Source organism: Melospiza melodia, chromosome 1 (assembly GCF_035770615.1).
Source record: "Melospiza melodia melodia isolate bMelMel2 chromosome 1, bMelMel2.pri, whole genome shotgun sequence".
Lineage (NCBI taxonomy): Eukaryota > Metazoa > Chordata > Aves > Passeriformes > Passerellidae > Melospiza > Melospiza melodia.
Genome location: NC_086194.1, coordinates 5260553 through 5273137, shown reverse-complemented (window position 1 = coordinate 5273137; position 12585 = coordinate 5260553). Strand labels below are relative to the sequence as shown.

Sequence of the window (12585 nt, the reverse complement as noted above, 5' to 3'; positions counted from 1 at the left end):
GAAATCTCCAATCAGGGTGTCCTTGATAATTTTCATGTTGATTCCACCAAAACAGACCAGGATGCTTCTGAAAAAATGAACAGGAGCAGAAAAACATCAGGAGACAAGGAAGATTATGACAGTCTGTCTTCTGAAGATTGGGGATGTTAAATTATGATCTTTCAGAGAAGGAGTTCTTTATATAGGTGAAAAAAAAAAAAGCCAACAGGGAGAGCTGTGTGGTTTTTTTAACCTTCTAAAATAAGCACAAGTTTTCTGATACAGGACCAAAAGTGATTCTTGAAATCAGCTGTACAATGATAAGCAAAGAAAAGTGAAATGAGTTTGCCAAGGTGGGAAGGGCAGAGGAGGGAAATGAACACTGGTGTCCTGAAGTCTTGGGGTGTGGGGACATTGCTAAATCTGCTCTCCCTGTGCCCCTGCACTCTGCTCCTCCCTGAGTGCCCTTTGCATAAATATTACATAACATAAATGCTATAGGAGTTAACAATTATACTCATGATAAACAAGCTCAGGAGAAACCCCAGAGGGCCACAGAATGAACACGTGCACACTGAAAAGGGCCATAAAGCATATCAGTTCACATGTTTTAATCAGATGTCTGTAAAAAAAAGATAAAGGTGTTAAAATGATTAATTTTTGAAACAGAACAAAATGAAATGAAATTAACTAAATGAAATGAAATTATATGAAATGAAATAAAATGAAATTAAATAAATAAAATAAAATAAAATAAAATAAAATAAAATAAAATAAAATAAAATAAAATAAAATGAAATAAAATAAAATGTAATAAAATTTTTTAATGGCCTAATAATCTCCCTGCCCCACCAGTGCCAAAAGGAGGAATGGGAGGGGACACCATGAGCCGCACACAGCAGGGTGAGCCTGAAGACTTGAGATTGATGCAGAGAAGGCAGGACAAGGACAAATGTCTCTGCCAGAGCAGATCTCCTTGGACAAGTCATCCCACCAAAAGGCCAGAGATGCATTCAGGGTTAAAGGAATCTCTGGAAGTTGTGTAGCTCAGCCTCCTGCTCAGGAAATGTCTCTGAATAACACCAAGTCCACTCATCCAAGGATGTGCATGCAGAGCTGAGTGATGTTTGGCTGTGTGGTGTGTGCAGATGATAAATGCACAGCACTGGTGTGATTTTACACAACTCTAAGTAACATTTACTCCTCTCTTCTTTTATTCTGAACAGCACTAACCATTGGGATCTCACTCTCTCACTCCAGCTTAGGGATGATGCTTTCAAATAAAATATTCTTCTCCTTTACTGACTCTCATAAGCACAACAGAGCTATTCCCACTCCTGAAACACCAATCCAGGTTGTGTGACCCAGGAGTAGTTTAGATCTAGTTTTATGACTAACCAGGGTTTCTACAAATGAAAACAGAGAGCTTGGGACACAGCTGTCCAGAGCAAGTCTATTGGACTACTAGACACATTTCCTGCTCCAGAGGAGAAGTGCTCTTCTGCTTCTCTTCCATATTCTCTCACATATCTCTGTCTCCAGGATGCGCTCTGTAGTCATTAAAACATTAACAGGTGCAGCAAATTTACTCTGTCCGCATCCCCACCCCCAGGAAAATTAACCCTCATCTGTAGAATGCCACCTTCATGCCTCAGACACAAACCTTGAGCTGCAGCACAGCTGCCTTCAGGAGGCCTTGTGGCACTTGTCAGGCTGGAGAAGGACAAGATGTCCCTATTCATCCCCACGAGTGACAGTGCTCTGGCACCTTTGATCTACTCTCTAGAGCAGGGAGGGAATGGCTGGTGACAAAGTGCAGCCTGCAGCACTGCACTGTATCATCAGAATGGACTGGTGTGCCAGTGCAGGTGCTCATTTTATCACACTGGATTAGGGCTTTAGTGCTCACACAGTTTAAACATTAATATTTGCCTATTTAAGCCATAGGCACCGGCACAGCCTGGCCACAGAGGTGCTGCCATGGCTGAGTTTGGGGACCTTTTAAAGGCTCTGGGGGAGTTTGGGCTCTATCAGAAACTGCTGATCCTGCTCCTCTCCCTCCCACTCCTTCTCAACCCTTTCCAAATGGTTGGCCAAGTGTTCATGGTGGTGGAAGTGCCTCACCACTGTGACACCAGCTGGATCCTCGCCGTGGGCCCCAACCTGACAGAGGAAGAGCAGCTGAACCTCACCCTGCCCCGGGGCCCCGACGGGCACTTTGAGCAGTGCTCCATGTTCTCCCCGGTGGACTGGGACCTGGATTCCATCCTGGCCTATGGGCTGAACCACACTGAGAAGTGCAGCAGTGGCTGGGTGTACCCCTCCGAGCAGCCACCGTCCCTGCTGACCGAGGTCTGTACCTGCTGCTGCATCTGCTGGGTGTGGAAGGGATGGGAATATCCTGGGCTGTGCTTTGGCCAGCCAGTGCCAGCTGTGGTGCAGAAGAGCTGTGGGTGAGACTTTCAGAATAATGTCTTTAGTCAAAAGTTCTTCAGCATTTTTCTCTTCCCTCTATGGTTCTCCAGTTTTCTTTAGTCAAAAGTTCTTCAGCATTATGCACTTCCCTCTATGGTTATCCAGCTTTCTTTAGTCAAAAGCTCTTCAACCTTTTTCCCTTCCCTGTATGGTTATCCAGCTTTCTTTAGTCAAATGTTCTTTAGCCTTATGCCCTTCCCTCTGTGGTTATTCAGGTTTCTTTAGTCAAAAGTTCTTCAGCCTTATGCCCTTCCCTCTATGGTTATCCAGCTTACTTTCTGCAGCTCTAAAATACCTGAATGGTGTTATATCAGTGGCTCTAGTAATTTCTCCACTGTAAATGTCTTGATCTGCAGATTCCGGGGATCCATTTTCAGTTTGATGTTTGGCACTGTTTTTGACGTTTCACCTGGGTACAAATCAAGACTAGTGCAGTAGGCCAACATTAACCATGACCACAAGCCTCATTGCCTTCTGGGAGGGGGTGGAATGCCCTGGCCCATGCTTTGGTCAGCCAGTGCCAGCTGTGGTGCAGTCAGGCTGAGATTTACTGCACGGCTTTGCCTCCATCACACAGATGGCAGCTGGGATCCCTGGGAGCTTGTTGCAGCAAGGCCATGGTGAGGATGCCTGGGGAGGGCACAGGCAGGGACTATGGGGGCGTGAGTCCAGCACATGTTCTGCCCACCATCTGTCCCCTTTCCACTCTCCAGACCCTTGACTTCATGATGTAGCTGCCTGGAGTGACCTTCTGGGCATCCCGGCCACACTACCCCCTGTTCTTCTGCCTGCTTCTACTCACAGCATCTCTGTAAAAGACATTTACCTTCCAAGTGCTTGTCATTGATATTTCTTCGGCCTCCAGGAACCCTCAGTAAGGCAACAAGACAAGCCAGGGCATTGCAGTGGAGCAAAAGCCTTGTTTATCAGCATCCTCAACTTCTCCATTCTGCCTTTCTCCCACCTTCTAGTTTACATGGTCGTGGTCTGTCAAACACTGTACTTGATGCTCTTGGAGGTCTTTTCCAACCTAAATGATTCCACAGAATCGTGGAATCAATTAGGTTGGAAAAGACCTCCAAGAACATCAAGTTTGTTCTCTCTGTGGACCTTTGCTTCTTTCTCACTTTCCTTCATCCCTCCTCCCTCCTTTCCTACCTGCCAGCTCCAGCACTTTCTCACAAGTACCTTCCATGGAGCTGGGACACAGGACAAAGTCCAGCCTCTGGCATTTGCAAAGGCTCCTTGGTGTCCCTGGAGCACCAAGTCCATTCCAGACAAGGCTTCTCTGCAGGTGTCAGCAGCTGCATCCCTTCCCATTCCTCCTTTATCAGTAAAAAACACTGCTCTCCTCTTTCCACCCAGAAAGGCTGCCCAAGCCCAGAGAGCAGCTGGAGTCTGTCCAAAGCAACAGCTTCTGTGTTTTCCTTCCTCCAGTTTGACCTGGTGTGTGACAGGGCGGTCCTGAATGATGTCTCCCAGTCCATCTACATGGCTGGCCTTCTCATTGGAGCCATGGTCTTTGGGATGCTGAGTGACAGGTGAGGAAACACAGTTCCTTCCCACAGACACTGCCCAGCACCCAGGGACAGCCCAGATCCAGGGGTCAGACTGTCCACGCACTGAACCTTCACAGGCTGCAATCCCCTTGCCTGAGATTGGGCATTTGGGCCCCCCTGAGAGCTCTGGAAATGTCTGAGGGTTGAAAAGAGAGGCAGATACAGCCTTGTGGGGGCTTCTTCAGCAATCACAAGTTTAGCCCCTGATGGTGTCTCAGGCTTTGCCAGAACCATGATGGGTCAACACTGGAGACACTGATTTTTCTGCACATTGTTTCTTGTGGTGTAAAGAGGAGCTATGTTCACATGGATGTCAAATCTCCTCTGGTTCTCAAATCACTTTGCATCCCTCCTGGGCTCTTCCCTCTCCCCTTGGGGTCTCTCCAGGTTCTGACTGGGTCTTCCCTCTTCTTCCACAGGATAGGCAGACGGCCAGTCTTTCTCATCTGCATCCTCCTGCAGGCCGTCTTTGGCCTGGCAACTGCCTTTGTGCCCCATTTCTATATGTTCATGGCCTTCAGGTGTGTCGTGGGAGCTGCCGTGTCAGGAATTATGATTGTAGTCGTGTCCCTGGGTGAGTGGGACGCCCTTGCCCTGAGGCAGCAGATTTGGCCTCACAAGATACAAGATCTTGTATCACAAGGTGCAATAACAAAAGAGAGCCCAAAACAAAGCCTGAACGTTTGTTTTTCCTCTTAGCTACAGAATGGGTTGGTGTCTCCCACCGGACAAAGGCGCTGCTCATCACTCACACGGCTTTTGCCATTGGGCAGATGTCAGTGGCTGGTTTGAGTTATGGAATTCGCCACTGGAGGCTGCTGGAGATTGCAGGATCTGCTCCTATGTTTGCCCTTTTCTTCTATATTTGGTAATTGTATCTCATCTATTAAATTCTTTCTCCTGGCCTGATGATATCTGCTCAGCAGGACAGACAGAGGCACTCTGCCTGCCTGCAGGACAGTGTTATTTTTTTATACTAAAAACTACATGTAAAATATTTACAATTATTGTCCAATACCTACCACCTATATTAGACAGTGAGCTTCTACTCTAACCCAATCTAATAAGTGCCAACATCACAGCAGAAGATGGAGGCTAAGAAGGAGAAAGGCTGCACATGCCCACTTCCCTCCATCTTGCTCCCTGAACCCCCATCCTTAAAACCCCAAAAATCTATTTTTTCGCCCTGCAACAAACTAATTGTTATTCTACTTATACTTTTGTGGCTTGCTGATCTTCATATAAGGTTAGCAACTTGCTCCATGGGTCATAATCAAACCCACAGGAGTCTTGGGCTCTGTGCCAGAGTTTCTGAGCCCCCTGGCAGGGGTCCTAGCAATCCAGGATAGCCAGAGGGATGTCTTGAGATCCAGCTACATAGCCCTGATGTGACGTTGTGAGAGAGGAGGAGGCAGAAGCTCAGAACCAAGCTGGGTCTTTCCCATCGGAGTGCAGGTGCTGGAGGAGCTGCTGCAGAGCTCAGCACATCTCCCTGGACACTGCATTGCTGAGAGCAGCAGCTGCTCTGCTTCAGGTCCCCACATCTGGCCTTTGGAGCCTAAATTTAGGGTGTTTAGACCCATTGATCCCATGGACCTTTCACTTTAGAGTTGGGCTTGATGATCCTTGTGGGTCTCTCTCAAGGCTGAAGGTTCTGTGGTTCTGGGATCTGATCCTGTGGTGATTCCAAGGCTTGCTGGACATGGTCCCAGAGAAAGGGGCTGTGGGGGATCTCAGCAGGACACAGCAGCATGTGCTGGCCTCCTCTCGTGGCAGGGTGCTCCCAGAGTCAGCTCGCTGGCTGGTGACCAAGGGCAGAATCGAGGAAGCCAAGAAGGTGCTGCAGAAAGCGGCGGCCACCAACAAGCGCAGCCTCCCACCAGAGCTCCTGGAGCAGGTACTGGGGGGCCCGGCCTCAGACACTGCCCTGGGCCTGGCAGCAGCCCCTGGAGCAGGTACTGGGGGGCCCGGCCTTAGACACTGCCCTGGGCCTGGCAGCAGCTCCTGGAGCAGGTACTGGGGGTTCCTGGCCTCAGACACTGCCCTGGGCCTGGCAGCAGCCCCTGGAGCAGGTACTGGGGGGCCCTGGCCTCAGACACTGCCCTGGGCCTGGCAGCAGCCCCTGGGGCTCAGCTCATCCCAGAAACCTCTCTGCATTCCCACTGGGGCTGCTCTGGCCATGGGCTCTGGGGGACTCCAGCTCCAGCTGAGTTCCACAGGGACCAGGTCAGGCAAGAGGCCCAGCCTCTGCTGAGGCCCAGCCTGGAGCTTTCTGGGCTCCCCCTGGGCATGTGGGAAGGACTGAAATGCTTCCCTGGCTTTTCTCCTGTGAGCATTCCAGGAGTGTCACTGATGAGCACAGAGTCTCTCTTTAGTCTCTGGGTTTGCACGCAGAAATGCCTGAAGGGGAGTTCCCTCCTTGCCCACCCCAAAGTCCCCACACTGGGGAGATGTTCATCCTGAGGAACCTCTCAGTCACCATGCCCTGTGCTGGGCACACAGAGGGCAGTGGGGCTGCCCTCCCTGCCACAGCACTGGGGTTACAGACCTGTCCCACTGAGGCTTTCTATGGTCTGCAGGTGGAAAAGGAGCTGGGCAAGGGTTTCCTTTTCCTGCTCTGACTCTTTGTCTTTCTGTGTTTTGAAGTTGAAGCCTGAGAAAGAGGTCAAGTCTGGAAGTTTCCTGGATCTCTTCAGGACAAAGAACCTGCTGAAGGTGACTTTAATCATGGCGTCTGTCTGGTAAGACATTCCCTGGTCCCCTCTGTTAAAACTACTAGGTGAAAGAAAAGAAGTTGATGATTGACAAGAACAGTAAATTAAAGTGATTTTTCTGGTAATACACCTGTGAATGTCTTGATCTGCTGTCATTCTATACTCCAAATACATGGTAAATACCAATTTACCATGTCTGGGCATGGGAAAAAGATGATTATCCATGATACTGTGGGTTTTGTTAGAAAGGCTTGAGTAATTCCAGCTTTGGCAATCCCTGGGCCCTGGAGGACTTTTGCACCTATCTAGGAGCTTTGAGGTCAGTCTAGATTTTGCTGACCATATGGAGATTCGTTCTGCTTTATTTCCTGCTACTGTGACCTATACAACTGTCAAAGGTGCTGACTAGAACCAAAACAGAGATTGCTGGGAATTTAAGTAATTTGCATGTGTTTTAACCTTCCTAATATTTGGTGATAAACCCCCAGAAAACCATCTGATGACATGTTTTATCCTGTTTTACTTGAATTTCAGGTTTGCAGACAGCATTGTCTACTATGGGCTGAGCCTCAGCGTGACAGATTTTGGCCTGGACATCTACCTGACACAGCTGGCCTTTGGGGCAGTGGAACTTCCAGCTCGAATTTCCTGCATTTTCCTGCTGGAATGGTTTGGGAGGAAGAAAGTGCAGGGCCTTCTCCTGCTGCTGGCTGGCACAATATGCCTCATCCTCACTGGCATCCCTGAAGGTGAACCTTCCCAGCCTGTGAGCAGAGCTGGGCAGTGCCCTGAACATCCCTACCCTTGCTCTGAGCCATCCTCCCACCCTGGCAGACCCCCCCTCAGCTGCCCCCACTGTCACAGCCCAGGCTGCTTCATCCCCAGCATTCTGCCTTCCCTCACCTTGGATTCCTTCTCACTCGGGGCTGTGCTGGTTCTCCACAGCTCCTAGCTCTTGGCAGGCAGTGTCCATTGCCCACCACCCACCCACTGGACACCACCCCCTGGCAGAAAGCTATAGCAGAAGAAGTTCTTTGAAAGCCACCATGTCTCCCTTTCTTAGATGAAGAGAAAAAGCAAATTCCCACTCCCCTTCATCAGTTTGCATCTCTTTGTGCCCCAGTCCATACCCCACCCTGCTGCTTTGCCAGGGCTGCGAGTGAGACTGCAGATAACAGTGGGGCTTCCCAATGCTTTCCAGGTCAGGGACATGACATTTCCAACCAAGCACTGAAGTGAGCTGGCTCAGCAGCTCACTTCAATTGCACATCTAGAAAATGCCCAAGGCCTCAGGAGAAATCTGAGTTCTCTTTGCCAGAGAGTATTTTCGAGGTATGGGTACGCTGGGGATCATTTCCAATGGCTTAGGTAGTAGGTTTGCTTAGCAAGTCTATTAGAAAGGGCTGTCCCAAGAAATCCCACTGCAGAGAGTTCTGGTCCCAAGTGAACCATTCCCCTGGAGATTACAGGGGTTGTTTGTCCTCTTCCCCTCAGAACAGCCCGTGGTAATCACTGTCCTGGCTGTCATCGGCAAGTTCACAGCCACGGCTGCTTTTTCCACCTCCTACGTCTACGCCGCTGAGCTCTTCCCCACCATCCTCAGGTGAGATGTCCCCCCACATCAGAGCTTCCTTCTGCCATGGCTGGAGGTGGCCATGGGGCCACATTCAGTGCAGGAGTGTTGACCCCTTGTACGAGCATCGGGGGCTAGGATGGTCGGGATGGACGGAGATGAGAGATCTCTGAAGCCAGGTCGTGGAACTTGTGGGTTTATTGCAAAGGGCCTGGGTGCAGGGCCCTGCTGGGAGCTGCCAGGCACAGCTTGGAGCAGGACTGAGAGATGAGAGGGGTAGAGAGGATGAGAGGGTAAGACAGTAAGAGGGTGAGAGAGAGAGGTTCCCATTACAATGCAATAAATCTTCTGTGTTGAATATTCTAATTCTCACTAACCAATCTAGTACAAGATACAAATCCTATAGCATTTACATACAGCCTATAAGAATCATTATATTACCATACTATGTTACATTTTAAACCCTAAAAACTCCTCTTTGGGCCCCTTCTGCCAAGCTGGCAGGGTCTGCTCTGACCCTTGGCCCTGTCTGCAAGCAGAGGGTGTTGTTTCATCAAAAGGGGATTACCTTCAGCTGGCCACACCATTGTTTTCCAGTTGTTCAGTAACTGAGGTATCTCAAAGCTTGCTTTCATTTCAGTCTCGCTTATAGTTTCTATATTCTCAAAATCTTTTGCCAGGCAATCATATTTATAAAGCTTTCCTGTTTCATCTTCCCCAACATCCCTGCCCTCCCTGTGCCCCTCTCTCCTGCAGGCAGACGGGCGTGGGGCTGTGCTCGACCATGGCGAGGGTGGCCGGGATCCTGGCCCCGCTGATCATTCCCCTGGCCCGGTACCACCGGGCCATCCCCAAAGCCATCTTTGGGAGCATCCCTGTGCTGGTGGCCCTGTTCTGCATCCTGCTGCCCGAGACCCGTGGCATTGACCTGGCAGATGACACAGGGAACAAAGAACATCCAGATGAGGTGGGTACAGGGATCTCTGAATTTAAGTAAAAAAATATCCAAAACTGCAAATTTAAGGCAAATAAATTATCAGAATCAGGGATGAATACAGTCTCATCTTGTCCTCTTTCCTTCTTGTCTTCAGGAGCAGAAAACCGAAGTGTCTCTCTGAGACACCAGAGATGATGACAGAGACTTGGAGAAGGATGTCTGCAAATGCCCAGAGAGCAAGCGATGATGGGACAGGCACCACTAACAGTCTAGTCTGAGTCCATCATTCTTGAAGCAGACCAGGGAGGCATTGCTGCCTGGAAACTGGTCTTTCACATGGTGAACACAATATCCATGGTCACAGGGAGAGGAGATCTATGTCACTCTGCCTTTGGAACAGATGCACTTCCAAGTGTCCCTGAAACCCAGTTTGGTCATGCCTGGCTGGCTTCCCAATGTGTTCCCCAGTCCTTTGCAAGCTGGTACCCGTGGAACCATTCCTGTCGTGTTTTACAGCAATAAAAATCACTGTTGCAGTAAAGACACATGTTTCTTCATCCACCATATCCAAACCTTATTCTTCACAGCTCATTCATATGATTTTCTAAAAGCATTGTGTTTAATTCTAATTGGTTAGTAACTTATTGCAACTCAGTGCATTGGTTTGTAGTTGCTCATGTCCATGCATGATAAAGGCTTTCTTCTTTACAGATGTTTCTTTTTTTCTTCACGGATTCTCACAAGTTCAGACTTCTTATTTTCACAGGTGTCAGATGGTTCTCACAGGTAAAGGCTGCCAGGCTGAATCTCACCTGTCAGACCAGCTGTTAGCTGTACCCATCAGAAGCAGTAGGCCTGAGCTATGATTTTACATAGCTTTTGTAAGGTTTTACCCAAATGCAATAAAGAATCACCAGTAGAGTGGCTGTACTGGGCAAAAGCGGGCGCTGGGTTTGTCCCTCCTGCTCTCAATCCCTTGGGTCGTCGGGCTGCACCTCAGCCCAAGCCTCGACGTTTGATCAGGATGTCACTGCACCCCTGTCACACACAGCTTTTCTTCTTTAGCTTTTCTTTCCATGTGGTGTTGAAGTTGAGTTTCTACATGAATAATATAAATTATGCTCTGAGTTTGATAAGAGACACTTGTAATGCAATATGTGAATAATAAATAGTGTTGACTTTTTTTTCCTACTGTTTCACAGTTGGCCTTTGTAACTGCTCTTGGCTCTGGAGTGTTTTCTACACAGAAGTTGTAAGTCTGTAATTTAACATGCAGATGGAAACGAGCTTTGTTTCAATCAGACATAAACAATGCAAAAACAGAGTGTTAAAGCAGAGTAGCTGAGTTTGATAAGGACTTTTTTCTTTTTTAAAAGTCTTCCAATGATCAATCTGCATTTATTTTCTCTACTAGCAGCTGTAGAAGCTTTCTGGATTGCATGGGAATGCTGCAATTTGATGCCAAACTGTGTGTGCATTTGGGCAGTTTTCCTCAGTCACGGTGAGCCTTTTACAGCGACCTTTAGTTGGCTGCTGCCAGCTCAGTCATGACATTTTAGTGTCATCTAGTGTCATGCAAAAGGAAGAGAAGGGTGGGCTCCTGTTCTCTGCTAATTTGTTTGCCAGCAGAGGACGTATTTCAGTGCCCTCTGATGAATCCATCTCCTCAAGCACATCACTACTCTCAAAGGAGAAGGCTGCTCACTCAGATTTGCTGCACCCTTTGGTTTCCAGCCCCTTTGTGCTCTAGTAAATGGTGTTTTGAGGGCTGGGGTGTCCCAAGTCCAGGCCAGATGTGCCTGGAGCTGATATTCATTTTGTGCTTTGGCTTTGGTGCACAAAATCACCCCAATTATGTGGAACTTGGCCATGATGAACTTGGCCATGTGGAACTTGATCTGGAGATGGGATCAGGTGTTTTGCAAGATCTGGGCTTTGGCACTGGAGGGAAAGGAAGTGGGGAAGGGGCTGGAGCACCAGGAGCAGCTGAGGGAGTTGGGGGAGCTCAGCCTGGAGAAAAGAAGGCTCAGGGAGGATCTTCTCACTCTTTTCAAATCCCTGGCAGGAGGATGCAGCCAGGTGGGGGTCAGTCTCTTCTCCCAAGTAACAAATAACAGGACAAGTGGAAATGGTCCCAAGTTGCACCATGGGAGGTTTAAATATGATAATAGGGAAAATTTCTTCTCCACAGGGTTGTCCAAGACTGGAACAGGCTTTCCAGGCCTCTGGTGGTGTCACCACCTTGGGGGTATGTAAAGACACACAGCTGCATCATTTAGGGATGTGCTTTCATGGTGGATCTGGGGCAATGGCTGGAGCTGGTGGTCTTAGAGGTCTTTTCCACCCTAAATGAACCAATGATTCTATGGCTTCTTGCTCAGTCAGGAGAGCAGCTTCAATGCTCACCTCCTCACCTGCTCAGCCATTCCCTGCTGGGTCCCTTTTTGCAAGGTTTGCTTTGTCATGGACCTGGGGCTTCCCAGCATGGGGTCAGGTGAAAGGAGAGGGTGATGTCCTCTGAGTAAAGGGGAAGGTCCAGGATGCTGACACCTCTACCCCACAGCCAGGATTTCAGCACAATTTGTTGGTGTCATTGACACTGAAAATGTGTTGATTATCTCAGTGGTCCCCATGGGGCTCCTCTGACAACAGGAGCTGGTTTGGTCCTGCTTGTCTGTCTGGGGGTGATTTTATGATGATACTCCACTCTTGATCATCTCCTTTATGTCCAGAAATGGCTGCTGTACTTTAAGGTTGGTCTGGGGGATGAGTGTGTGCCCTGGGGGCTCCTGCATGGGCATTGTTCAAAGACTCACTCAAGGGCATGCTGGGTGCAGTGCAGACTGGATGTCACTTTGCTGCTGTCTTGGTTTAGAGATAAATTTAGGAGAAAACACCTTGGAATTAATGTTTCCTCCAGACAAGGGCTTCAGTAATTCCTTTTACCAATGAGAGAAATGGATACCAGTGGGTGAAAGTGAAAAAAAAAACCCTCTTTATCAACAAAGCAAGGTGCCTGCAAGGCACAGAAAAAGATTGAATAAAGGCTAGATATTTATCTTCATAACCTTACCCCCGCACACAACAAAAAACCTCAAAATGCCCAGGGAAGAAATAAACAGGCTGGGAGGGCAAAAATGGCAGTGGCCCCTTTGTCTCAGGGAAGGGAAAAAAAATGAGTTCACGTAGCAGCCAGATGGGAACCTGCTGAACCTCTGGCATTGGTCTCCTCCTCACAGCAGGAGAAACTGGTGGATTTTGGTGTCCTTTGTCTTGTTTTTCTTGCTTTTTTTTTCTGAGGTCTCGGGGTCAGAGTAGCTCCTGTCGGTCCCCTGCAGGTCCTGGTCC

General features: G+C 48.7%; 1 protein-coding gene across 1 annotated transcript; it reads left to right on the top strand.

Moving 5' to 3' along the window:
• Positions 1 to 901: 901 nt before the first annotated feature.
• Positions 902 to 9418, top strand: LOC134429042 (solute carrier family 22 member 13-like). The gene is made up of 10 exons (XM_063176142.1): positions 902 to 2331; positions 3892 to 3995; positions 4433 to 4587; positions 4713 to 4881; positions 5790 to 5910; positions 6660 to 6754; positions 7262 to 7476; positions 8222 to 8330; positions 9057 to 9267; positions 9392 to 9418. Exons 1-10 carry the CDS (start codon positions 1960 to 1962, stop codon positions 9416 to 9418), a joined length of 1578 nt encoding a protein of 525 aa, XP_063032212.1. The 5' UTR covers positions 902 to 1959.
• The last annotated feature ends 3167 nt before the right edge of the window (positions 9419 to 12585 follow it).

Coding starts and splice junctions, on each gene's coding strand:
- LOC134429042 (XM_063176142.1), top strand. CDS start 1,960: ATGGCTGAGTTTGGGGACCTTTTAAAGGCTCTGGGGGAGTTTGGGCTC. Junction 2,332..3,891: donor CACCGTCCCTGCTGACCGAG/GTCTGTACCTGC, acceptor TCCTTCCTCCAG/TTTGACCTGGTGTGTGACAG. Junction 4,588..4,712: donor GATTGTAGTCGTGTCCCTGG/GTGAGTGGGACG, acceptor TTTTCCTCTTAG/CTACAGAATGGGTTGGTGTC.